The 27022-nt window shown below is 40.6% G+C and overlaps 1 protein-coding gene across 11 annotated transcripts in view; it reads right to left on the reverse strand.

Annotated features, from left to right (window-relative positions):
* The window catches only part of TSNARE1 (t-SNARE domain containing 1), a 474003-nt gene that overhangs the window by 164976 nt on the left and 282005 nt on the right, over positions 1 to 27022 (reverse strand). For 10 of the 11 annotated variants that reach the window (XM_064507932.1, XM_064507929.1, XM_064507934.1 and 7 more), the window contains one exon: positions 16375 to 16447. In XM_064507932.1, coding sequence (XP_064364002.1) covers positions 16375 to 16447 — 73 coding nt within the window. Of the gene's footprint in view, positions 1 to 3581; positions 3665 to 16374; positions 16448 to 27022 lie in introns of all 11 variants that reach the window. The other variant, XM_064507935.1, reaches the window with a different exon arrangement.

A 27022-nucleotide genomic window follows, 5' to 3' on the forward strand; every position in this document is an offset into this window, starting at 1 on the left:
ACCACGTCCTCTATTGCAGCACAGATATAGTAAGCACATATAAATATAAAAATATAAATCAAGCATTGCTGAAATTACAGTATATACCGTGATTTACAATGACAGGGAAAGATCTATGGAAATAAAGTGAATATGACATGAGATGCATCTTTCCTACATCATGGATAGGCAAAAGCACTACAGGTATTGCTATTTTTCTGTGGGGTCTATAGAGTCTCCATAATATCAGAACATCACCGTGTTGTTACTGAATATACTTGGCAAAGAAGGGAAGTGTTGCCTCCAATTTACAGTGTGTGAGGTCTACAGATGAGATAAGAGGCTACAGGCAATAATGTGGCTATCAGTTATGGTACCCAGCATGGACACAGGGCCTTCCCATGGTATCTAAGAACATGTCAAGCAACTGAGTCTATCTGCTATGCTGGGTTGCCTGATCCTGCCCCTTCTAACAGTAATGCCCTCTCCTTCCACCGAGACATGGTGCACCACCTCGGATGGAGGCACACAAAAGCTGCGTCTTGCTGTCCTGCCTCTGTATTGTGACCAGTGAGGAGTTGCACCTACCGCATGATTCAGCTTTCATGTACACATCCATTGCGAACGGGGGAAAAAGTGCAGGTCCGTGGGGCAGGAGCAGAGAGGAGGCAAGCAGAGCATCACCAGGGCTGAGTGCAGGAGGCAGGCTGCACTGAGCCATCCAGCAGCCTTGTCTAGCCTACAAGGTGGCCACCACCGCCTTGCATACCATATGCTTCCCTCATCTATTCTCTATTGCTTTACCTTTTTTTTTTTTTTTTTGACTGGGAGAACCATTTAGAAGGAGGATGTGAAAACTCATTTCAAGTAGTAAAATGCTATTGCTAGCACTCATGTCTCAAGAGGAAGGAGCCCCTTTCAAAATTTAAGATGCAGAGAAAGGAGATCAGCATGAGGCTATTTATATTTGTTTAACTATTTCTATCATTGCAGGAAATGTAAATGCTTTATTTTGTACAAGTTAAAGGTATTTACTGATGCTTTGTTAATGTACAGGCTGGGACTGGTGCTCCAAGGTGTACTGTTGAAATGACTGCACTGCATTACATGCAAACATTATGCTAAATAACCCATCGCTTAATCTTTATTCCTAACAGAAATCTCTTCTTTATGGTCTATGGTAGGTCTTAAGCTTGAAAGTCTCAGTGATGTGGACATTTATAGTTTCTCAACTTATGCATGCATTTGCAGACATGCTTGTAAAAATGCTATATACAAATGTACACATACATACACACACACATGCATATACATACACACACATGTATATATTTATATACACACACACACATATGTATAAAGAGAGATAAATAACAAATGTATGTAAGCTACTCTGCATTTACAGGACAATCACACTGTGCCAGAGGTTCTAGGTAACATCAAAATACATTAGTGAATTGACAGTTTAAGTAAAAAAAAAAAAAAAAGAAAGAAAAAAAGGAAAAACTACTCAGATTTAAAAAGCCATCTGTGCTTCTGTTCTTTGAGCAGCATAGAACAGTGCAGAGAGTGCTGAAAGGATTTAAAGTTTGTAAAACTACAGCAGCTCCTTTGAAACCAGGTCATCTACAAAGCCACCCAGCTGATCATTCACCCAAATCCATCCCAGGTGCTTCTAAAGCAGCCCGTATCACACACACAACCTGAAAAGACGACTCAAATTTGCATTGCAGTAGCCATGCATATGGCAGTGACACCAACTTGGCCTCCTACAAAGGTTATTGAGGACTGTATGACCAGGACCCTTCTTGTCACATTATGGGGACACCATCTTTTTGGGTGTAAGACAAGCAGATGTCATGGCACAGGACAGAGAAGGTTTCACATGTTGCACAAAACCCAGGCAGCAGGTCAGCAAATGAAGTCACATCAGCTTCACCCCATTTTTCTGTCTGTATCTCAGGGAAGCTCATGAAGGAGCTGACAGAGACCGAGCAGGGGCGGCAAGCATGAGTGATCCTCATCCAACGGTGTACAAGATTGCTACCTATCCTCTGCAGCAGATCTGGATTGTGCATTTTCTCTGACAACAGAATTTACTTAAGCAATATTTGCCTATACAGACTTGTTTCAAGGGCATGGGAGAAAAGCAAAGTGTTTTCCCATAGGTACCAAACAGTATACAAAGTCTTTTTGCCTGCAGCAGTGGCTGGCTAGCTAAGGTTGGCTGTATCTTCATCTCGGTCAATACATTGAGGAATAAAGGACCTCCTAATGGGGCACACTATTTCAGCAACTCCTGCTGTCTGCAGAAAACAGACCTGTAACACTATGCTGCACTCATTTTCTACCTGACTATTCTTTAGCCTTCTTAGCTGAAATCATCATTAATTCATTTACAGCTTGAGATCTGCTCTACTGCCAAGTACTAAGTTTATTCTTGTCTCATTTTAGACTTCCTGCTGTAACAACGCAACAGGCTATTATCAAGGCAAATGCAGGACGACACACATTATCTTGAAAATGTATGCCTTGAGAAGCAAAATGGAGATAAGATCCTACCTTGTTTCTGTAATAGCAATGAAGGTTGCTCTTATGGGCCACAATTCACAAAGTACATTTCACCAGAAAATGAGCTGTAAATAATTCTAGAGTTCACATGACTCCAATTCCAGCAGAGTATAACATGTATGACCCTTACTCCTCCAGTTTGGAGTTGCGACCCAGACTTCCAGCATTCACCACATCCAAAGACCAAAGAGGAGCCGCTAGGTATTCACATAGACTTCAGTTGCAGTGTGTCATAACAAGACATGAGATACATGAAACTCACCTTTAGTTTCAACAAACAGATTTATGATTGAGGAAAAAAAAAAAAGAAATTGTAGCAGGTTTTGTTCTGTCAATCCATTGCAAGCAATAACATTTTTTTTCTTTGTTTATTCTTTCTCTTTTTTCTTTCTTTCATCCCTAGAAAGTACTAACTATAACCATTGAGCAGTTTTTTCCGGTCAAGCTATTTTCAAACAAGATTAATGTTTTTTGTGTGTGCATTTTATTCTTGCTCCAGTGAAGGAAAAGAAAAAAATGCAACCCTCAAATTGCCTTTAAAAAGTGCTGAACACCATTCCCATAGCCATTATTCACCAACCACATCATGTCTTTTGGCAACTCCCTTGTTTTTGAAAAGCTCTGTTGTCTGATTATAGAGAAACACTCCAATAAGAAGCACATATACGCTTAGATGATGCACTTTTTATGACATCTTTCCAAGAACAACAGTAGCTAATTGTTGTGTTTCCTACTGGGAAATGTCTCTTTAATGCATAGATCTCTTAATGACTACTCTAATGTAAATTGCCAATGTTACAGTAACTGAATCATACATATATATGTGTGTGTGTGTGTATATATATATATATGAGTATGTATATATATATATATATGAGTTTAGCTCTTACTTAGGATATGCTTTATCATCTTTCCAGGTAGCACAAATCCAACACATCCCATGTGCCATGTGGTTCACAGCCGCCAAGTGTTCTCTTTATTTTAAATACTATTACTGAACGTATCCGTAGGGTTTTTTTAGACCCACTTACTTGGTGCTGACTGGCTTTTGCCAACTGCTCATTGGCTGATTCTACATTAGAAGATGCAGTCTCAATGTTGGCTTCAATACTGTCTGCAAATTAAGATAATAGAAGATAATTACAGGGTACAAACCTAAAACAAAGACTTTATACCAACAGCAATTCAGCAGTTTACTCATGGTCATGAAGGGACAGCAGCTTCTTCTTTGCAGGCAGTCATGCTACAGGGAAATAGGAAAGACACCCACATTTTGACGAATAAAGAAGCCTAACCTACCAGTCAGGGGCAGTATGACTGACAGCTCTTAATGTGCCACCAGAGAGGACGGAGATTAGCATCTCATCTCATTCCCACTGAAATCAATGAGAAGACTAACAGAGAATTCAAGTAAATCAGCTCAAGACTAGGAATTTCACTGGACTGGAGTTAAATTACAGAAGAGACATTGCAGATTGTGTCTGAATTGGTCTGAATTAGAGCTCAGAGATAAGATTCATCTGAATAAGTGTAAGTTGTTGACAATCCCCAGGTGCCTGTATTTGAGCTCAGACTATTGTAGTCAAGGGAGAGCAAGTCAGTGGGGTACAATTCATCTCACTCAATAGTAGCTGCCTGCGACTAATCAGATCAGATGAATCACAGCCTAAACTCTACCCACCACATTTCCAAACTGCAAGGGAGATCTGCACAAATGGCTCAGACTGAGACGCAGTGCCAGTGCCTAAAATTAAGGGAGATGAAGTTCACCCTACATTGCTAGGTCTGGGGTTGGGGGAAGCTGGAGGGACCATGGGGAGCCAAAATGAGACTAAATAAGAAGGATTAACAGCTACAGACTGCAGCTGGCAGTGGGAAAATTTCCCACTTCAATCAGAGACAAGTTTTAACTTGACTCCAGAGCTGTGCTTAGAAAACAACGTGCCTGTGGTATAAACCAGCAATTAAGAGTTTGTGTTTCAAATGGAAATCTTAGAAATCTTGACCAACTTGTCCCCTAAGAGATGCACAGCCAATAATTTCTGGCCCCATTTGGAGAACATGTGCACTTGGAGTACTTATGTGGATTTTAGAGTGGATATTATACCACTGAGTATATTAAAATGGTCACGAGGAATTCAACCACTGGCAGAAATTTGGGAATAAATTTCCAAGAATTTCTCTAACCCTTAATAAGATTAATGGAAATGCTTCAGCTGATGGTATTAGGTCTTAGATTAAGACTTGGCACAGAAGATTTAAGTAATTTGTGGGTTTTTTTTTTTTTTTTTTTTCCTGAGAGAAATAAGGTAATATAGACTGGCCACTTTTGTGAGGTGTAGAGAAATGAAGGTGTGCAGATAAATTGTGGAAGAGTTGTTGTGTTCAGTTTTTTGCATTTCTAAGTGAAGCAATGTTGCAAGTCCGTTAACGCGATCAGCACTTCTGATAACTCAACTTAAACAAAACAAAAGAAAACAAACTAACAACAAAACCTCAAACCAAAAGAACAGTGGAACAAAACTCCAAACTTCAGTTTAACGTTTGGAAACTTTTTCAAAATCTTTCATCACAACTAGGAGAGATGTTTTTTCCATTCCTTTTATGCTATATTATACTTGCTGCACTACACAAAAACAACCTACATGACCGGCACTTTTATAGATTGATACACTATGTTTTTATTGGCCATATCCAAAGCCTCTCAAACAACTTTTATTAAGACTCGAACACTGTGGACCTTGGTTGACATCACTGAGATCTGCTCAAATGCTGCTTCTGCAACCAGGACTCAGTAGGAAGAGACAAAGAGACTTCTAAGGAAGTCAAGATCTGTCTGGGGGGGAATATCGAATTTGCTTCTACAGAGGCTTAAGACAGCTGCTGTGGGGCTTCTCAGAAACATGCATCCACACACATGCACACACCTGTGTTAAAACTCTGAAGAGTTCGTTTCTAGCATTGCATTGATCCTAACCTGTTTCTGGGAAAGTGACAGATTCTTCTCTATTTTCAGTATGAGTAGAAAATAATGGTGCTGAATCACCAAAGATGGTGAACAGAAACATGAATGGTGCAACAGCACTGCAGTCTGCAGCATTTTTGCCATGTGAGTAGATCTAGCCAAGGTCACGCGAATCAGGTCAGCCTGAGTAACAACCGCAAATGCAACACGGTAGACAGACTTCAACCTGTCACTTGATAATAATCAGATCCTTGGCAAGTTTGAAAGGAAAACCCTAACCCTACTAGTACATCTCCACAAGTACTATCCCTATCCATTGCCATCACATTCCTGGTTAAAAAGAATATCTATCCTAAACTCCTGGGCTGGCCCTGGTATCTTCTCAACCAGGCATCGAGATCAGCCCACAAATCAGCAATGGGTCATTCTACATATTTTACAAGAATAGCAGTGGAGGGACATTTTATGTTTTCTGTGTAGAACTGAAAAACAAGTGTGGGAAAAGCTAAAAAGAAGAAGATTTATAGGCTAGATTAGCTCTGTAGGACTGAGGAGCGCTTGCTCTCTGTGTTTGTATTTTAGGATAGTGCTGTGCAATTGGCAGCTACAATCCCCTCTCCGTGTTTGGAGATGACAAGTGCACAAGGTAGAGAATCCAAAATGGTTAATATAGCATTAAGTTCAACACCGACAGGATGCATCAGCTGGAATGACTTGTCACCTAGCTATAGTGGCAAGTACCTAGTTGTCTAGTTCATGACAAGTGCTTGCTTCTATGGTTAGCCATGACTACGTGATGCAAATGAACCAGACTTGCCCAGACACATTTAACTCTTCTGTACATGTCCATGGGAACCATTGGGACAACACTAGTTTGCATCAGCTGAGAATCAGACCCTGCCAGTTCCATGCCATATTACCACAACTCCTCGGATCATAGCTCTAACATGCCATAACTTTCTTACAGCCAAGCTGTGACAGTCAGACGTGTTATGATGTGAGGGGAGAGAGGTGAGAAGACTAATGAGGAAGAAACTGAACCAGAAACAAGAATAAACCTTGCTGGGACACCTGTTAATTTTAGAAGCACAAAGCCAGATGATGTTCTTGGATTACAAAATACTACTTTAAATAGAAAAGTACTTCTGTATATTAAACTACTTTGTGATGAGATTGCTGCAAATGAAGCTGGAAGGGGTGGGGGGAGCATGCTGAACACCTTGACAAACGTCTACTCAAAGTGACAGAACTTCTTCCTCGCACATCTGATGTTAACCAGAATCCTAGTGCAAACACCCTCCACTAATGAGTGCATCCTAAAGGCTGATTGTCCTTGGAAAATTCATCATTTAGGCAGAGCAGAGCTATAGAGGGAAAATTTATGAAAGCCATGCTAGTATAATGAGAGTAATCTCTCTGTGCTCCTCTTGGAGGGGTGTGGGGGAATTCACAGATGGAGTTTAATTTGGCTTCCCTCAATGGCCCTCCAGAGCAACCTACTGCTTTCCACTACCTACAGGGGGGATTCAAAAGAGGTTTTCCTTCATTAGGTAAAATTAAATTCTGTGAACACCCCCTTATCACTGCGATTGGGCTAATCATATGTTGTCCTTAAGAAAAAAACAGCATCGTGTTTTGCAAATACCACCTACGAGTGTTTCGCCCAGCACAAGCTTTCCCGAGTGGAAAGGGCATTTGCTGCATGTCCTATAGGTGTTGATGTGATATTACAGGAGAAGACTGGACCTCGGTGGCAGTGTTTCCACTCACTCGTCCCCCTAATTGGGGAATACCAGGCCTAGAATCAGTGAGCCTCCTACTTAAAATTTTCTACAGCCACTTGTAAACCCAAGGAACACAGGGGGGAAAAAAAAAACAAACAACATAGAGACCTAAAACTCTACAAAAAAAAGATGTAAATTTATAATACTATGTAGCTGGAGATTTCTGCTGATTTATCTAGAAAAAACAAGAGAAGGGAAGAGAATTTGGATGAAATCACAAGGAAGTCGGCCATATCAACAAGTCAATGATGACTACGCCACTCACAGCCATTTCAGTGCATCTTTCCTGAATGCCAGTGATTGCTCACAGCTTCACCTTGCTTAATTTCAGGCTCCTCACTGAGGTACCTGAGTTAGGGCTGGAAAGGCAAGCATTTCCAGAGCGGCAATGGGACTTTAGATGGACTGAAGGAACCTCTGGAGGGAGCTGCCCTTCTCTTTCTCCATTGGCCCTGGCATGAAGGTACAGTGACCCTGCTCCCAAATAGAGGAGATAATCCAGACCTGGGTCATGGATTTTCAGAAGAACCTCCGTATCCCGAATCCCATAGCAATTTCGTACCTTCACTCGAAGATGATGAGTTTGTGATTATGGTATAGTTTGGAAGCAAACAAAAACCCTAAGGCACTTCCATCATTATTTTCTTAAACTGAGGTGCATGGCTGCACTAAAGCAAATGATAGCAGATAAGTGCAGCCTTGGAATTAGAAAAAGGTTTCTAATTTTCAGGCTAAAACATATCCTTTCAATAGGAGTAGTGAAGGCAGCAGAGCTAACCAGCTTTTAGGTGTAACTTAACAAGATTTTATGACACATTTCTCACTTAGAGACAGAATTCATGATGACCCAGGAGGTCTCTTTCAACCCTATATATTTACCTGTCTTCTGAGATCAAGGCCTGTTAATGATCAGCAGAAGTCTTCTACATGAAATTACTGGAGTGAAAGCGGCTGAAGTGAGGTTTTTGTCATAATATATCAAGGAATCACCTGTATGACCTCTGTCTTTATAGTGGCAACAATGAACTGGTTTCATAAGGCAGTATTTTTAGTAGAGCTGCTTGAAAGACAGGAAACTGAGCTTGTGAATGAGAATTTTAAAATGCTCTCATTGGCAATAACTGAAATGGGTCCCTTCAGGTTTCACAATATGCATTTATTTTTAGCACTTCAGTAAGCTTAATCCTATTTTATCCCTATAATTTCTGAATAAAAATAATCAATGCAATACACTGAGAAATGCAATAAAAATGGAATATTTTGGTAGTATCTAAATGTTTCTTTCTTAATTAAAAGACAAATTTTGTAAGAAATTGCTTTCAGTGAAGAGAAAAAAAAAAATTCTAATTTCCATGTATTTGGAGCTATGTGAGTGTCTCATTCCATGAAGAAAAAGCACTCAGGCTTTCTACAGGCACAACTGTGGATGTTAAAGATAAGGAAAACTGTGATAGTTCTTCTGGAGTGAAGTTTAAAACGACTAGGGTTAGTCATATGCAAACTACTATGTATATGCCAAGCTGTAAATTCAGCACATGAGAGGATTTATAAAATAATCTTCCCCGTTTGCCAAGCTAAGCCAATGGGTTGCTTTGGCTTAGATAGGTGCGGTGAAATACAATTTGTAGCTCTGTGAGTCATCAAACGTGATGGTTATTGCTTCCAACAAAAGGCAGACAGTGTCTACCTTTCTACTCGGTTTTAGCAGAGCTCTAATTCTTCTACATGGGAACACACCTCGGTGCTAGGAACTGAATCACTGAACAACTGCTCACCCCAGTTTTCCAAGCAGGCCTAGAAAGACTATTATAACTATCTTAAAATATCACAACAAGCTCTTCCTGCTGGTTTTCTTCTGCCAGCAGGCCAAAGCCCTAGTTTGTATGAACAAAAGTGGCTGTAAGGCAATGGCCAAACCCCAGCGTTAATCTACAACACTTCAGCTTCTGAAGTGATATACAGTGTCCTTGAAATACATCTTGGAAATGTCAAGTGTCTACAACATATGTATGCACTGAAAAACCATATCAGACTGCCAGAAGTTTGCCATGCCTACCAGAATCTGTCCTCTAGGGATTTAAAATTCAAGGGTTGTCCTACATTTATCTATGGGAAAATAGTACCTCCTCCCAGAGAACGTCGTGCCTCATATCATCTGCTCTGCGGTAAACGACCGAGTGCAAAAATATTACCACTTTAGTAGATGCAATGCGATTTACTATTCTTTCTTGCAGAGAAACAAGTTGTTTCAAATTACTGGTATTTACCACAGGAGAAGAATCTGCTCATCAACAGCATCCTGAAGCAGCATGGGATGTCCTATCTCCTCATCGCCCTCCAGCTACCTGAGGGTCCCAGGGGTTCCTATATGATGGTCTCATATAGCTTGGGGAATCCAAGGCGCTAGCTTCAATCCCACAAAATTTGCATGTGTGACGATACTAAATTACAGGAATAGAATCAACTCACGTGTTTTACCACTTTCTTTTGTTTTTGATGGAAAAAGGTATTTCAATACACAGGACATTTTTGTGGGGAAATTTACAGATGTGCCAGATTCTACTTTTTCCAGAATAATCTTTGAAAGTAATTTAAAGAGAAAAACAGCACTTAGTCTAGCTGTGATTGGGAAATTCCAGATACTTCTCTGCTTGTATACACCTCCTTTCTCCTTGCGATATAACTTCAACACTTTTTAAAAAAATATTCTAAGACATCCAAGTTCAAGAGAATATTTTTCTAAACTGCAATAAAAAATCTTTATTTAGATTGACAAAAAAGAGAGAAAAGATCAAACTAATTACATTTATTTTTTTCCAAAACCAGCTCATAAATTGATGCATTTTGCATGCAGTATTTTTCAGAACTCCAGTTCTCTTTACAGTTAACACAACACTCCCCTCCCGTCAGAGAACTGAGTGCATAAACAGCCTGGGTTTGTCACAGGCATAAATGAGGATGGTGGGGGGACACTGAGTCATAGAAATAAATATACTTTATTTTTGCATGCTGTCTTGGAAAGACCGTAAGTTTTTAACTACAAAGTAAAGTCACTGGCATTTGCAACTTGTTTGACCCCCTCTTTTCTTTGCACAGCTTGTTTGATTTACTTAACCTACTGAAGCCACGGCCTCCCAAACACCGTGAGTGAGTATGACACCTCCCAGAAGAAATAAACCTAGCACCTCGGCAGCTTGTACCTTTATGACATTTACTGCTCAGTCACCACAGTGCTAGAAATCGAGAGCACAGCAGGTCCGACATGCTGATAACTACTTCAGATGAATTGGTGTGAGAAGAATCCTACTGGTGGCAATAAACAGCACAAAAGGAAGAGCCTCGTTCCTTGTACAAAATTAGTTGGCTCATTAACTGCAAGTACACTGGCCCAATCACATTATGAAGGTCAAACACAGAGCAGCAGACAAATCTTTTGGCATTACTAGATTTACAAGTGCAGAGTCACCCATTATTCTTTTCCTTACCAGCCAGCATGTGCTGCCTGACCAGCACAGCCAGCACTAAAAACTAAAAATAAAAACCCCCATGCAACAAGGGAAGAGGCAAAAACTCACGCTGATGGAGAGCAGAGACAGGCAAGAAGCACGAAAGCTCATCCATTTCTCGTGCTGCCTGTCGCCTCTAGTGAAATGAGTTAGCTGAGGAAGACCATGCCAGCCCTTACCTGGCTCCCAAAGATTAAGTTGTAGCAATGGCCACCAACCTGCTGCTAACCTGAAACAGCTCCTCGCAGTGGTGTCTGAAGCCAAGGAAATGTGAAAGGTGGTAGTGGAGGCCCCTACTACCATGGTCCAGGTGAACAGGGAGAGCAAGCTCAGTGCTACGCAAAGCATGGTGCCCTTGCACTATTGCTGCCCACAGGGCAATTAGGGGTAGCAGTACTGAGCTGTTTCAAGAGGATGGTTTACAATAAAGCTTTGCTAGACTTTGACAATAGAAAAATAAACTGATGACAGGCTATATTCCTCAGATGCAGAAAGAAACTGGAGGTTTCTCTTGCATGTGAAATACATGAACACTGACTCAGAAATACCCCAGTGCACACTCCCTGCATGGGCTGTGCTTTGCACTGACATGTAATCCCATGTCTCAGCAAGTGGCTGAAATCAAGAGAGCCAAGAGAAGATCTCCTATTTCATCAGGAACCAGTAAGAACTTAAATGTACCCCTTCACGTAACAGTCTCCTCTGAGATCACTTAGGAAACTTTACCAAATGAAAGAGTCTGCAGACCACATTCAGCTGAATATGGATATCAGAGATGTTGCATCCAGGTATTCAGGGACTATTCTCAAGATGTGTTCATTTTCTGCAGATGTCCCAACCAAGGCACATAACTCAGGAGAGTTTAGTTAAGGCTCTAGCTGATTTCCCAGCTCGTATTTGTGCATTCGCATTTGGGCATTTGACAATGGACTCTTCCCGTTTCCATTCAGTCAGTCACACTGGAGCAGGACACATGTGGAAGGGTGTCAGTTATCCCCCGCCTTGACTCTTGAGACAGTCTACATGCTAAACCAAACTCCAGGTCAGAAAGGTAATAATGATAAAACGGGAAACAATAGCGGCAAAGCAGAGCTGATTTCACTGAAAAGAAGAAAACATCCCACAGTTTCCCTAATAAGTAACACATTTACATTCATGGAAATGTATTTTCCTTTGAAGGAAGCTTATTATTACTATTACACAATAAATAACACTGTGGTATGTCAGTGAACACCAGCATTGCTTGAGGACTGGATATATTGACCCTACCAAGAAGTTCTCTACAGACTGAAGGAAAGGACCAGCTGTATCTTTAGGTTGGGGTAGGTCTATGTGCTCTAGCCTGACATACGCCATGTGCTGAAGTTTGTAAACTGGAGGAGAATACAGTTTAGATCATATTATGAAGTTTCTTCACCCTATATCTCATTATTTCCAGCTCTAAAATGCCCAGACTTCAAGAGTGAAATGAAATGTTAGTAGCACCAAGATCCAAGCTTGCCTAAGTAATGGAAGAAAAAGAAAGTCCTTTTCATAATGTAATAGGGTCTTCTTCCAGCAGGCTCTGTTGTGCAAACACAGATTTGTGCACCTTTGCTCTGGACCTCTCTGGAGGTAGAGAACACAGCAGTGGTAACTTAGTCCTCGTGTCTCCAGTGCTGTAATCCTAAAATAGGTGGCAAGTATATGATCTTGGGATCTCTTGCAGTTTTAGGGAGATGGGGAGGTTACAGATGCACTGGGAGAAGGTTGGTTCCAAAACTGTCCAACAGAGGAAGAAATGTGACTTTTTTAATGTGTAAAATGCTTTCAGAACAACATGGGTCTTTCCTCATGGCTTTAAGAGATGTGATGAAGCTGCAAGCAATGATATAACTGGTGAAAGATGAATTGGTGCAGTTTAAATAAGGGGTGTAGAACTTCCATACTATTTTGGCATAGCTAATAAGGTTATATACACAGGTAGGAGAGAAAAATAGCTCTTCCAAAGGAAAAAAAAAGAAAAGAAAACACAGCATTTTCTTTTGCCATGGGCAAAAAGAATGCAATGATTATATTATTCAGGTAATCATTATTCTCTAATACAACACGAATAAACACAGAGGTGGACAAATATGCACCAGCCTTAATCAGATACCAATACAAATACTGGCAACTGTGTTGTTGATGCATCCTTCAGAAGAACTGGAGATTTAAGGCTTGATTCTCCTCTCCCTAAAACCAATTTTAAAATTGATTTCATGGAATTACATCTATTTATCCAAGCACAGGCAAGGGAGGAACAGGCCCACACAGGTAAAACAATGTTGTTCAGTACCAAACACCGGGAACGTTTCAAGCTGCTTGGGCACTTGTGGTTCTGTCGAGTGGGCATCTGTGATCACAGAAATCAGTGACTGTTGCTCTAGCAATCATCCTCAATGTAATTTGCTTCTCAAAGGGTCAACTCTTTAATCCTTGACTTGGATGCTTTGGCTGAAGAACCCTTCTGCTCCATCAGTGGAGATGGCCCTCTTCCAGCCACAGCTTCTTCATGCTCTCCAAGCTTTTTCCTTCCCACCTAGTGGAGATCTTGCCACTTGTGCTTCAGATCCCCCAAGTCTCTCCCACAGTATCCAAGAAATTAATAGTTTGTAGGATGCTATTCCACAACTTGTATTTCCTCTCAGGGATCCTCGTTACAGTCTCCAAAAGAGGCTAGCAATGTTTGGTGGCATTCTCCACCAACACTTCAGTCTTGTGTGAACTATATCAGGATCACCTGTCTTGTTCTGGATGCGGAGGTGAATCAAAGAAGGGCACCAAAATAATAATTTTTCCTTCAGCCTTGAAAAAATTTTTCTTCTATTGGAAGTAGAACCACTCAACTGTGCAACAGATGTTTTCCTGTCTTTCTGCTACTTCTGTTGCATGGCAACATGCTGAGACTGGTTTCTAGAAAAGCACCAAAGGGCGGGTATTTATATGCTAATTAATAAGATAATGTGTCAATTTTATGGGACGGGTTTGTGCCCATACTTCATATTGCTTGTTCTCTTCAGCTGGAATTTATTGGAGAGAATTTTGGTTAGTTATGCAGCGGAGAAACTTGACTAAGGGGAATCAGGGTCAGAAAGGAGCAACATGCAAAACGCTGGACTGAGATGGGGATAGAAAGTGGATGAGATGGGATTTGGCTAAGGGGGAAGGAGAGCTCCTCCTCCCTGCATTTGTGTTGAAGCCGCATAGGGCTGCTTTTGCCAAGGGCTGCTGTAAGACTGTCGAAAAGACTCTTCCTGGTGATTCGAAGGTAATCTAGGCCACTGACTTGTTTCGACTTCAAGGGCTTAGACTCGCTGATACCGTAATGCTTAGTTAAATATTCATATCAAAAAGATGCTATCACTAGGAAACCAGGCATGGTGGTGGTTATTTGTAGAATATGCAAAATACCAGAGATGCACTGCCGTCACTCCACATTTCCCCTCATCTATTCCCTCCCTGCATGGTAGAAATCTGTCTCTCTCTTAGGGAGCGTTAAGGATGTATTTATTAAGGAACTGGCCCATGTGGTAGCAAAACTACTGTAAAGAACCTTTAAAAAGTATGAGTCAACCTTCCTTTGCCATACATAGGCCAGGCAAGCTCTTCTCATCGATACCCCCCAGTTCAGGTTGAACAAGAGGGTGGTTTGATCTATAAATCTGGGTATCTTTTGCTGAGTGGGGCACTTCACATTCCCTGGATGTGCATTTCTTCTATGTTTTCCAATAACTTGAGCACACACAGATCTTTCACTTCATGCATGTAAGAAGAATGCATTAAAAAAATAAACAAGTGCCACGAGAACTGTCTCTTATCATCGCTGCTGCTGAACTTCCACTATGGGTGTTTCAACTCCCTTCACCTCCTGATTCTTAATCTCTCCTGCTTCGCTGTAACATGAATGTCAAAAGATAAATAGTGGGATCTTTCAGCAACGGGGTGGGGGGATACCTTTACCGGCTGCTAGGCTGGAAAGCTACTCCTAAAGAAACCGGAAAAATCTGCTGCAGTGCAATGGGAGGAAGAAAGGACACCTCAGATGTGAAAGCAACTAAAGGACTGTGCTGGCATAAAAACAAAACGTCCTACTGAATATAACTTTTTCTCACAGGCAAGTTAATATAGGGGCCACTTCTACACATGGGTAACATCTAAAAAATAATAAATGTTGCCTTAATAAAAGCAGCTACAAGGGTCTTGAAGCTAACTGATGTATGTTGTCATGCCCCTCAAGGCATTAACATCTGATGTGCTTTTGGGAGCTGAATCAGACTCCAAAGTTATCCATGTACAAAAATGAGCTGCCAAACAAGCCTGAATCCAAAAAAAAAAAAAAAAAAAGAAAAAGAAAGAAAAAAATATAATAATAAGAAAAAGAAATACGAAAGAATAGTTTTTACATCGTGATTTTGTTCTGCACCTGTGAGCCTGAGTAATGCTTCTCAGTGTGATGTAGCTAGCTCATTTCATTGTGAAAGGAGTGCCTGATGTCAGTGCAAATTTGCAAAGGTATGGCCTTAGCAAACAATTTTAGAGGAATTAATAAACAGCAGAGAAGCTTTTTGTCTTTTATGATCTGCATATGCCTATCTTTATACAGCACCCACGAACTCCAGTGAGAACTCCAAATGAGCACTTCAGGTTAGCAACATCTCCATAAAACTTGCTTCTCTGGTATTTAGATCCTTCAGCATTGCTTTAGGACTGTCAGCTCTCAAATTTGGAAGCGGCCAGTTGCTTCTAAAGCACTGCACAGTATTATCATACACAACTGGCAAAATAAGAGAGACAGAAAATTATCTCATTGTTCTTAGCTGCATCAGAAGACAGCAGTGGCAAAGATAAAGGTCAGGGGGATTTTAAAAGGAGTAGATCTACTGTGCTTTATCCCTCTATTCATGAAAAGTGGTGGCTATCAGAGACGGGATGTTGTTGAAAAATAATAGCAGTAATTTCTCTCATATCTCCTTTTCCCAGGTTTCCTCCACCATGCTCCTAGTCACTGATTGCTGGAGAGCAAGAGATCAACTAATGGGCAGAAGTTTCCGACGACGCGTGTGAGTACATTATGATGTTAGGCTACTGTAAATCTAATCAGACATATTCTGTAATGTGGAAAGGAAATTCCATTTAGGAGAAGCAAGCTGCTTAATTTTCTCCACCACCATCAATAATTGTAATGGTAACTGCTACTGTTATTGTTGTTGTTTCTTTTTAATTACAAATCCAGGTAGAAAGGAAGAATCGGTTTCCTTTCAAATTAATGCTATGTATTCTCCAGCTTCCTTTTCACAGTCAAAAATGAATGGATGATTCTCACTGCAAAGTCTATTTTATGCTAAGTGTACCAGTTAACTATCCCAAATATGAGAATTGTGTTACAAAGGGCAGCTTGTCAGATCTGTCAGCACTGTGTGAACAAAATGCCCGAGACACAGGAAAAATAAACACAACATCGACAAAGTTACTCACTGGGCAACATGCAACATCAAAGTGGAACCATGCAAGAGGGTAATAAAGCACATACTTTAGCAGTGATACCTACCTATGGTGTCTCCTTGCTCATGCACCATGGAGGCCAGGTCTTTAATGATCTGGTTCACATCCAGCATGTCACTCTGAAAAGACAGAAGATTTAACATTAATGTTGAATGGATAAAGCAAAACAATCCCCACAGAAACCTTGTCTGTGTAGAACTGAAAGAAAAATTTATAACATTCCCATAGTAAATCAAAAATACCCTTAAAGAAAGCCATGGTTAGCTGGATCTAAGTCAGCCAGTTGACTTGAGCTTTCTGTAAGAAACCAGGAGAATGATTAGATTATACGGTTGCTTTTCAGAACTGTGGCTCACTAAGACAGAAAAAAAGAGCAATAAAAACAACAGCAACAAACCATTCTATTTCTGAAAAGGTATTTTTGATGCAGGTCTTTCATCCCATAGTACAAATTCTTACTTAAAAAAAACAAACAAACAGGTCTTTTAGCATAGTATCCTTCTGTAAAAGAAAATTTGTAAATTGATGAAGATCTGATCAACAACAACAAAAAAGATGCCTGAATTCCAATCTCCATGTTGTTAGGGCAGTCAGGACAGCTATTTGATGAATGCAATCATTTATACTTTTTCAAGTGTAAAAAAAAAAAAAGAAAAAAGAAAAAAAAGAAAGAAAAAGAAGAAGAGGAAGAAAGGGAACTAAATGTAGGACAGAAATTTTCTTGGTTAAAACACAGCATATTGCCACTGAGCCTGATTCCCTCATTTTTGAAGACCTACCATATACAAGAGCAAATATGAGCATATGTTGACTTCATTTCTGGCTTTAATGGAAACAATTAATCTAGCAATGAGATAATGCTGAAAGCACCATCAGAAAGACAATATTAGTAGAGCATAAAAAAGATACTCAAGAAGGATGCATTTTGTTTAGCTGTTTAAATCACAGAATCACAGAATGGATGAGGTTGGCAGGAACCTCTGGAGATGATCTAGTCTACCCCACCCTGCTTGGAGCAGGGTCCACTAAGGCAGGTTGCTGAGGACTGTATTCAGTCAGTTTTTGTAAATCTGCAAGGGTGGAGACTCCACAACCTCTCCAGGCAACCTGTTGCAGTGTTTGACCACTCTTAGAGTAAAAAACCTTTTCTTATGTTTAAATGGAATTTCCTGTAATTCAGTTTGTGCCCATTGCTGGCTCATGGTCAACTTGTTGTCCGCCAGGACCCACAACTCCTTCTCCACAAAGCTGCTTTCCAGCCTGTCCTGGTGCATGGGGCTATTCCTCCCTATATGCAGGAGTCTGTATCTCCCTTTCTTGAACCTTATGAGGTTCCTCTCTGCCCATTTCTCCAGCCTTTCAAGGTCCCTCTGAATGGCAAAACAAACTTCTGGTGTATAAGCCACTCTTCAAGGTTCTGTATCGTCTGCAAAGTTGCTGAGGGTCTGCTTGGTCCCATTGCCCAGGTCATCAATGAAGAGGTTAAACAGTATTGGATGCAGTATTGACCACCGGGGAACACCACTAGTGATTGGCCTCCAGCTGGACTTTGTGCTGCTGATCACAACCCTCTGAGTCCAGTGGTTCAGCCAGTTTTCAGTCTACCTCACTGTCCATTTATCTAGCACATACTTCATCGGCTCGTCTATGCGGATGTTACAGGACACAGTGTCAAAAGCCTTGTTAGTGTGGGGTTAACCAATATACACTGTTCTCTCCTCATCTACCAAGCAAGTCATCTCATCGTAGATGGTTATCAGATTGGTCAGGCACGATTTTCCCTTCATAAATCCAGGCTGATTATTCCTAATCATGTTCTTGTCTGTAACATATTTGGAAACAGTATCCAGGATTAGTTGCTCCATCACCTTCCCAAGGATCAAGCTGATGCTGACTAGATTGTACTTCCCCAGATTCTCCTTCTTCCCTTTCCTGAATATGAGAGTGACATTTTCTCTCTCCCTATTTAGGGACCTCTCCCAATCATGTGACATTTCAAAGATAATCCAGAATGGCCTCACAGTGACATTGGCCAGCTCCCTCAGCACTCATTGGTGCATCCCGTCACATCCCACCGCCTTGTGTATGTCCAGTTCGTTTAAATGTTCCCTGACCTGATCCTCCTCCACCAAAGATCTTATCTCTGGACTTTCCCACAGGTCTCAGGGACCTGGGATTCCTGAAGTCCAGTCTTACCAGTAAAGACTGAGCAGAAGAAAACACTGAGTAACAGCCTCTTCCATGTTTCCTGTCACTGGGGCCCCTGCCCCATTCAGCGGCAGGTCAATATTTTCCCTGATTTGCCTTTTGCTGTTGATGTACCTGTAGAAACCTTTTTTGTTGCACATCATGTCCCTTGCCAGATTCAACTCCAGATGGGCTTTGGCTTTCCTAACCTCATCCCTGCACATTTGGACAGTGTCTCTATAGTCTTTGTGGGTATCCTCTCCCTCCTGACACTTCTTGCATGCTTTGTTTTTGTGCTTGAGTTTTGTCAGAAGCTCCTTGTTCATCCATGCAGGCATCATGCTACCTTTGCTTGACTTCCTGCATATTGGGATAGATGTACAGTACAGTATGTATAGTACAGCAGGACCTAAACACATTTCACTGTAGTTCTCCACTCTAGGTTGTATAAGAACTAAGAATATCATAACAATTGCAAAGAAGAAAGAAAGAAAAGGATTTGCTATAGATAAGACATCTTTTTATGTCTTATTCAGCCATTCACATCGTACCATAAGAAATGTAACCTTACATCGCCCAGCTGGCATTTCTATTCCCAGATTTCTTACAAATAGACTTGCAGTGAGCCTTGGCCTTCCCTCATTATAATTGCACTCTCCCATGGTGGGGAAAGAGTTTTCTCTATTAGATGCATTTTGATATGGAAGAGTTAAAGATTTGTCCTCTTACTGCTTGAATTCTTTATTTACTTGTTTCAGCAAAATTTGTATTAGATACAACTTGAATTAGATACAACTTGAGTACGGTGATCTTAGCTCATAAAAAAAGTCTGCAATGATTTTCCAGCTGTAAAGATCTTAAACCCAAAAATGAATATATTTGCCCTGAAACAATCTTTTTTGCACATTGCTCCAGCCAGTTGAGTAGGCTGAACAGCTGATGAAGAACATGAGCTTCCTCACCATTTTTTTCTCAAAGATGAAGAAGTTCCTGCACAAACCAAACAGCATTTCAAAAACTATCACTCCTACAGGTTGTGTGTTATTAACTGAGAAATGATCCAGCTCACTCAGGAGCATGCATCTGCCCACACCAAGGAAAGCTTCACCAGAACTTTTGGTCATAGTGAAGATGTTCAAATACTTCTAAGAATATAGTATAGCTTCCTCATTAGTTCAACAGTTTAATACAGATCCTTAACCTCCAGGAAGAACATGAGCTGTTGTATAGTATATCCAACTCTTTGTGTTAGGTAACTATCTGAGTCTGGTCTAGTTAGATTCTGTCCCAAAGATGAGGATCTTTGATGCAGGAATTGGTTTCTTGAGCCAAGAAGTACTGATTCATAAACGATACTATGTAAAACTGGATAGGTCCTCTCATCTAAGAGGGTCAAGTACTAATGACTTAATCCTGCAGTCTTTTCTTTCAGCTGTTTAGCAAAGCAACAAGGGAAACTCATTCATTTTCCCCTTCAATGTATGCAAGTACTCTGCAGTTCAAAGTTCTTCAGGCAAGAAGTCCTTGAAAACAATGTGGGTTTCCGAGGAAAAAGGCAAGGAGGGGAGCTAGAACTTTAAAGGTAATTATACGTAAGTCAGAAAATATCAAGTTATTTTAAATTCCTAAGAAAATCTAAATGTTACTCAAATATTACATGCCTTTTGGAGAGTAAATACTATGTCCAAAGAAACAGCATTTATACAAACATAATATCTGTGTGTTGGCCTATCTTTTCTCCTTTCTCCTCCACCCCTGCCCCTCATAACCCTTTAACCATGTGCCATTCAATCAAGACTGACAGACTGGAAATGGCACAAAGATATTAAGTTTCTAGAAATTTAGTTGAAAGACAAGAGAAGTTGTATTTGGTCTGAGGAAAGGTTGTCTATTAGACACCAGAGAATCCAAACTGTAGAGACCTAGTGAGCGTGCTAATGCTATAAATATTTCACAACTTACTGAATACCAAAAAGAATTGAAACAAGATGCAACTCAGACAAAACCAGACTTCATTTTTTCTACTCTTCACAGAATTGATTTTTCAGATAAAGCAAAGGCTATGAAATCAAAATCAAACCCAAGCTCAGCCAAGAGAGCACCATTTTATGTCCATGCCATAGGAGCAGCAAAGGTGCCCAAGGCAATGTCTGACACTGGATATGGGTAAACTTTTGTTCTATACAGAGACAACAAAACCAGTTAAGCTTGGGGACAGATTTTGGTGAAATTCATTTTCCTATGGTACTGACTTTTCTCAGCTCATGTTCTTAAAACATAATACCCCAAGAAGCCTGGAAGTTTTAGGGTATGTGTGTGTTTTGGAGGAAACATGGGTTTTATTGCTTTCAACCATAGGGGAGAAACCCACAGATATCCTGCAACACGTATAGAATCAAGTTCATTTGTAATAAAACCTGGGAGACACATTGTGAATTCCTGAATACACCAAACTGTTGAATAACTGAAGAAGGAGGCGAAACAAAGAGTTTTAACAAAAAGGGAGAAACCACAGCAAAACAAAAACCAACCCCCAACCCAAAACCGGTGTAGTGCATCAGAAAATGCACGTCATTCATTCACTTGTCAAACATAGTCAAGCTTTAATTATGTATGGTATTATTCATAACATGTAAATTCTGCAGCATATTGTGTAAAAAGCAATGAAGTTTAAGTAACTTGAGATTGCACTTGGGCATTTTTATAGTAAATCATTGCCAGGAAATGAGGAGAAATTACTTGTGATTTTTTGGTGTGGGGGAGTTGTTTGTTTTTTGTAAAAATTTGAGAAAGGAAGGCTAAAGTTCAGCAAAATGTGAAGAACTGAGAATTAACTTTAATACATTGTGCTGCTCTCATTTAACTGCTTAGTAAAAGATGATTAAGGAAAAATTAAACAAATGAATAATAATACTAAAAATCCCAGGATGCTCATTTGTCTCTCCTGGCTAAATTCCCACTGACATCAGTCACTGGTCTCTGTTGCTTGCAACATAAACTGTATTCTTTCTACTCTTCAGTTCCTCTACTTTGTTTTGTTCTGCTTCTTTTGTAGCACTTTAAATAAACACAAACAAAAATCCATGAACTTACATCTGCACATACATTTGGTTAGACAAAAGTTATTGTGAATTATTGCATTACACACCCCTTGGGTATTTCCACTGAAAGAAAGCAAATGGATAACCTGGTCTAAGATCAGACGGTATATTGACGCTATATGGTCCTCCTCAGCTAGTTCCAATGCAGGAAGCTGGGCTTTCTGCCTACTGATCCCAGGATATCATGACACAAACAGAAAGGAAGAATAAGAAAGGAAATTCAATACTGTATATGAACTGCAGAGCTTCAAATTTGCCATTTATAATCAGGTACTTGGGAAAAACTACCCATCTGCTGTTGCAGAGCACAGAGCCCATTCAAAACATTGTAACCATGCTTAAAATTGTTGTTCAACAAAAATGCGTTACTTTCAGCCTGCCGCTCAGCTTTTAGAAAAAGAAAAAAATGAGTATGTACTGTATTTAAGGAAAAACAAACAAACAAACAAACAGGAGTGAATTGTAAAGCTCAGAGCATAACCAATGTGACCTGAAGCATGGAATGTGTTGTGTAATTTAACCCAGCAATATGAAATTTCCAAGTATCCAAAATATGTAAGGAAAACACAAGAAAAAAAATAGAAGAAATAAAAATAGCTAGAAATAAAGACCTTTCATAATAGGGTATATCCAGGAGTTATGTTCCTGCTTCTTTTTGCCAGTTTAGCTCTATCATACGAAATACCTTTGAACTTGCCACTCATTGGAGCTTGTTAACAAAATTGGGCTGTTTTTCTTTCCTATGTTTTTCTTTCTCTTTCTAGATACCTGCTTATGAAAACAGGGACTCTGCCTACATACACACACCTCCATAACTGTGAAAGCTTACATTGTTCGGCGGGGAGGCACTTCTGAAAGACCCAGCAGAAGAAGCCTGGTTTTAAGAAAGGAGCTCAAGGAAGAGAAGTTGGCCAACTGATGGTTGAATGAAACTGAACTGAACCCAGCCAAAGTCTGCCCCTGCCCTCGAGTAGCCACGTGCAGCAGGACACAGGGGAACCTCCAAAGACGAAGGAAATGGCAGCAGCTGAAGATGACCAAAAAAGAAGAGAAGAGCCAATGAACAAGTCATGCAGATGGGAAAGACAAAGGAATGCAAGAATTTGGGACCCCGAAGATCTGAAGAATAAATACTAGCAAGAAAGAATTAGTTAGGAAATATCATAACAGAAATTACTAGGTTAAAATGGCAGGAATATCTGAATAATTTAACCTGTGACTGTAAGTGAACAGTGTCACTTGAAAGTAGTGAGTGATGGCAGGATGAGGCACTCGCCCATTTCCATCTGAACAAGCTCATGAGGGTGGGAACTGAGAGGGAGCAGATGTGGGAGGGAGCAGCAAGAGAAGAAATGATAGATAGCCATCGAAAGCACGCACAAGGGTTTGCAAAACCGCATCATCTCTGTATAAAAGTAAGCTCTTTCAGTCTCAGGGGATCATAAACTGCCTTCCTTATCTTTAACTGCTTTCAGAAGATGAAAAACAAAGAGGAAAAAAAATCAAAAAAATTCTGAAATCCCAATGCTTCCACAGAAACTTTTGGAAATATTTATAAGTAGGAGTTCACAGTTAAACTAGAAATTTACATTTCCCATTTTTTACTTTAACATGACCACAATATCAGCATTTTAAAAATGAATCTGGCAACAACTTGAGTCATAAAACCTGGACGTTTTTCCCAAGATGGGAACAATCTAATCATAAATCCCAGCAGCCCATTTCCCCATGGAAGTAACATTATCGAGGTATTCACCTCAGACTGCAGATAAGTAAACCTGCCCTTGCTTCCACTTGCATGAATAGTGGGGTGAAGATTTATCCACACTGAAGACTTCTAACGCAGCCCAGACCTCAATCATATTCTAAGGACACTTCTGTATTCCAGCCGCGAGAACAGTATTAAATAAACCAGAGGGGGGGAAACATGCTTTCTAGAACAGGGCAAAAAACAAGCAGGTGCTGTCAGTAATTTCTCTCTCATGTTTAGCCAAATCCCAGCATCCTTTATCAATGTCAACTGAAGTCCTCAAGAGAAGAGTCACAGTTTTTAAGGATGTTTGCCTTAGGCTTATGTAAGGAAAGGGGACCAGAAATACCAGCATCACTCCCATTTAGCACATGTGTGTAGTCACAAACCACCCACCCACTTCTTAAAGGACTCCAAATTAACAGCTTTATTAATTGCTGACTACAGAAAAAAAAAAAAGTGTTTGTTATCCTTGGAAAAACAAAACCAAAAAGAAAAAGCTCTTTGCAGTTTCTGGTATGTTTTACCAAAGAGATGTTCCTCATATACTGGCCCATCTGCAACACCCTTGGGGCATCTCCTACTCTGTGGCCCAGCATGTGTGAACCACAGATCCCAAGCACACAAAAAGGATTATCAAAGCACGGTGTTCATCTTCCCCCATTCTCTTCTGAGAGGCAGGGGAAGGAAGGGAAAGGAAAAAGCTTGTATAAAAAAACCCAGCAAGCTGCTTTGATGCTAGATGGGCAAAAACTAAATCTTGCTGCAACAGCCTTTCAACAAATATTTTTCTCTTGTCTATGGCTGGGGAGAAAAAAATGACATTCTATAAATCAAACTGATTCCGCCTAAGCAACAACAGACCAGCAGAAAATTGTTTTGAGGGCAGAAGCTATCCAGAACAGCAATTACAGACTGAGTTAGATCTCCTCTGGGACTGAACAACAGCCAGCGTGGGGAGTTTCTCTCTCCCCCTTGCTCACTAGCGCGCGCTTCTGCTCTTTTTTGTTCTCTTAGTGGTAGGTGCCTTCTCGGGAAGTGTAGCACTGTACCGCATTATTAAAATAGTTGTGTTGAGCTTCAGCATGCTAATTCTGTGTCTTCCTGGGGACAGCGGACTCAAAAGCACTGCATAAACAGTGCTCATGTCCACCAGAAGCAAAACGCAGGCTCTGGAAAGTGCGATGCCTTATCCTCATTAAAAAGAGGTGAGGCCATTGTAGAGGGCACCTCAGTAGAGATGTATAAAGACAGATCCTGGAACCAGCCAGCTAGTAGTATTATTCATCACGCCCCGAGAAATAACCCAATGACATGTTCCATCTACAGTCTCGTCTTTGGTGAAAATGTCTGAGCCAATTTCCATGTGATGACGGGGGCGAGGCTGGAGGGTGGGAAGACCAAATTGCTCTGCCTATTTGAAGAAGAGGCAGGAGCAACTTCTTCTCCAGCACTGAGAAGAGTGGAAAAGGTGGCAATTTATTTACTGCAGCCCACTTGTTCTTGGCCACGCTAATGAGGCTGCTGACACATCAGATACATGTGATTACTATTGATTTTAGCAATGTGCTTGAATGAATTGGACACTCAACCTCTAACTCACCGTATCTACCACCCCCACTGTGTGACTTCCAACCGGTAGCGATCTCAGCATGAGCTGGTTTGACAGGCCATTCCCTTGTAAAGCGTCTCTCCGCTTAGACATCTCAGCTCATTTAAAGACATCTCTACAGCCTGTGTTAATGACAGGTGTCATTATCTTTGATCCTACCTGAAGTGTGTGGGAGGTATCACGCAGTGGCAATAGCACGTTACTGTGCGATGGACTGTCAGGAGCTTTTAGCCGCCTCTTGCAGCACACTCTTGCTTTGAACCATCACAACATGTACATTTAGACCAGACTGCCTGCAAGCGTGCATCCCCATCACTACCACTCATGTGCTCTAGTGTCTTTTGCCCTTATATAGATCGTAGATTGTTTAAGGCAGGTATTTTCCTTACTTTATCAGTTCCAAGTCCATGCTGAAGGTCAGAACTGGCCTGGTATCTCGGGAAATTATAATAACACAAATGTTAGGAATAAATGCTTTGCCCTTTTAGAATGCTGCAGATCTGGAAATGGGAAACACCTTAATGAGTGAGCTTTGCAACAGCTCTGCTTTTAAGTAGGTATCCCCACTTCCTATTTGGGAAACTGGCACATATACAAGTAGAAAAATCATGATACTACCCATGGTTTTGAACTTCACATTAATATATACTCAAAGTTTATTTCAAACCCAGCAGTTTATAAAAGTATGTGACTTCAGAAATACATAAAAATACGTGACTATTCAAACAGGCACACATACACTTATATTTTTCTATGCCCAGCCACAAACACAGCCACCTGTATAAACAGTAACTGTATATAAAGATCCGCTAATAATTCTCTTTTAAAGATCTGACTGGCCCCCAATATAGACCAGGTGTTAAATGAGCATTTGAGGCATTGCAGATTGCAGAGATACAAACACAGCCTACTTCTGCCTGCAGTGGCACAAAACAACGTAAATCTCAGGCTGTTCTCCTGGCTAAACACCACGGTGCAAGATAAGCACGAACACTGATATGTTCCGATAACGGGCAGGCAAACAAAAACAGAAATGGCCTTGCTTAGTTTTGACAACAAAAGCCACATTGATTCCATTTTATCTTCGGGTTAATGGTATGATAGTTTGATATCAGGCAGAGCAGAGACAGGAATGGCTCTCATCAGAAAACAGAGAAGCAACACTCTTGAGTGGGGAACAAAGGAATTACGCAACAATGTCAAGGTGTAGAACAATGGAATACACTTCAGAAATCTTCTGTGATGGAGGAGAACATGTACATTTCCCTATTCTTCAATGCACTCCCCTTCTTCACCCCCACCTCCCTCCCACTCCTACCACTTCCCCCATAGACTCATAAAGGCATTGATAGTGACTCGCCAACAACGAGGGAAAATTGAAGGGAGATCTGCAAATAAAGTAAACGAAGAAGGAAGTGATTTCATTACTCTTTTGAGTACAAGGGAGAACATCAACTCTGCTCTCTGAAAGGGGTTATGCTGCAAATCTTATTTCCTTTTTTTCTGTGTCTGACGTTGCTGCACTTTGTCAGTACAGGTGACACAAGCCTCTGGGACCCTATAATGCATATTTGGAAGCCACAACACCAAAAATGCATTAGACTGGTCACAGCTAATACTTGTTGTTGAAAGTCTTCTTAGGTTATGTATTTGTTCTTACAATGTTATGGAACAAAACACCTGCACCCAGGCTACAAAACCAAGTGTGCTCTCCCATAAACAAGGTTTACCTACTCTACCACTAAAGAAAGATCAATATCCTTTTAAAAAAAATCCTGGGTTGTAAATGAAAGAAGCTGACATGTTAGAAATATTGCTTCTATCTTGTGCACCAGAAAACTTTCTGCGTGATTTTGGGCAACTCACATGTCCCAGCTTCCCAGGGGTTGAATACAGGAGGCCATTCTGAGGCTAAATCCTTTACGTTCGTGAGGTAGTCAGACAGCACCAAAACAAAGGCAGAAAAGATCAGAAAAGAATAAATGTAAATACAGGTAAGGAAATGCATGGCATTGTGGCCTGCATATACTGGAAATAAAAATGC

Source organism: Dromaius novaehollandiae, chromosome 2 (genome assembly GCF_036370855.1).
Source record: "Dromaius novaehollandiae isolate bDroNov1 chromosome 2, bDroNov1.hap1, whole genome shotgun sequence".
NCBI lineage: Eukaryota > Metazoa > Chordata > Aves > Casuariiformes > Dromaiidae > Dromaius > Dromaius novaehollandiae.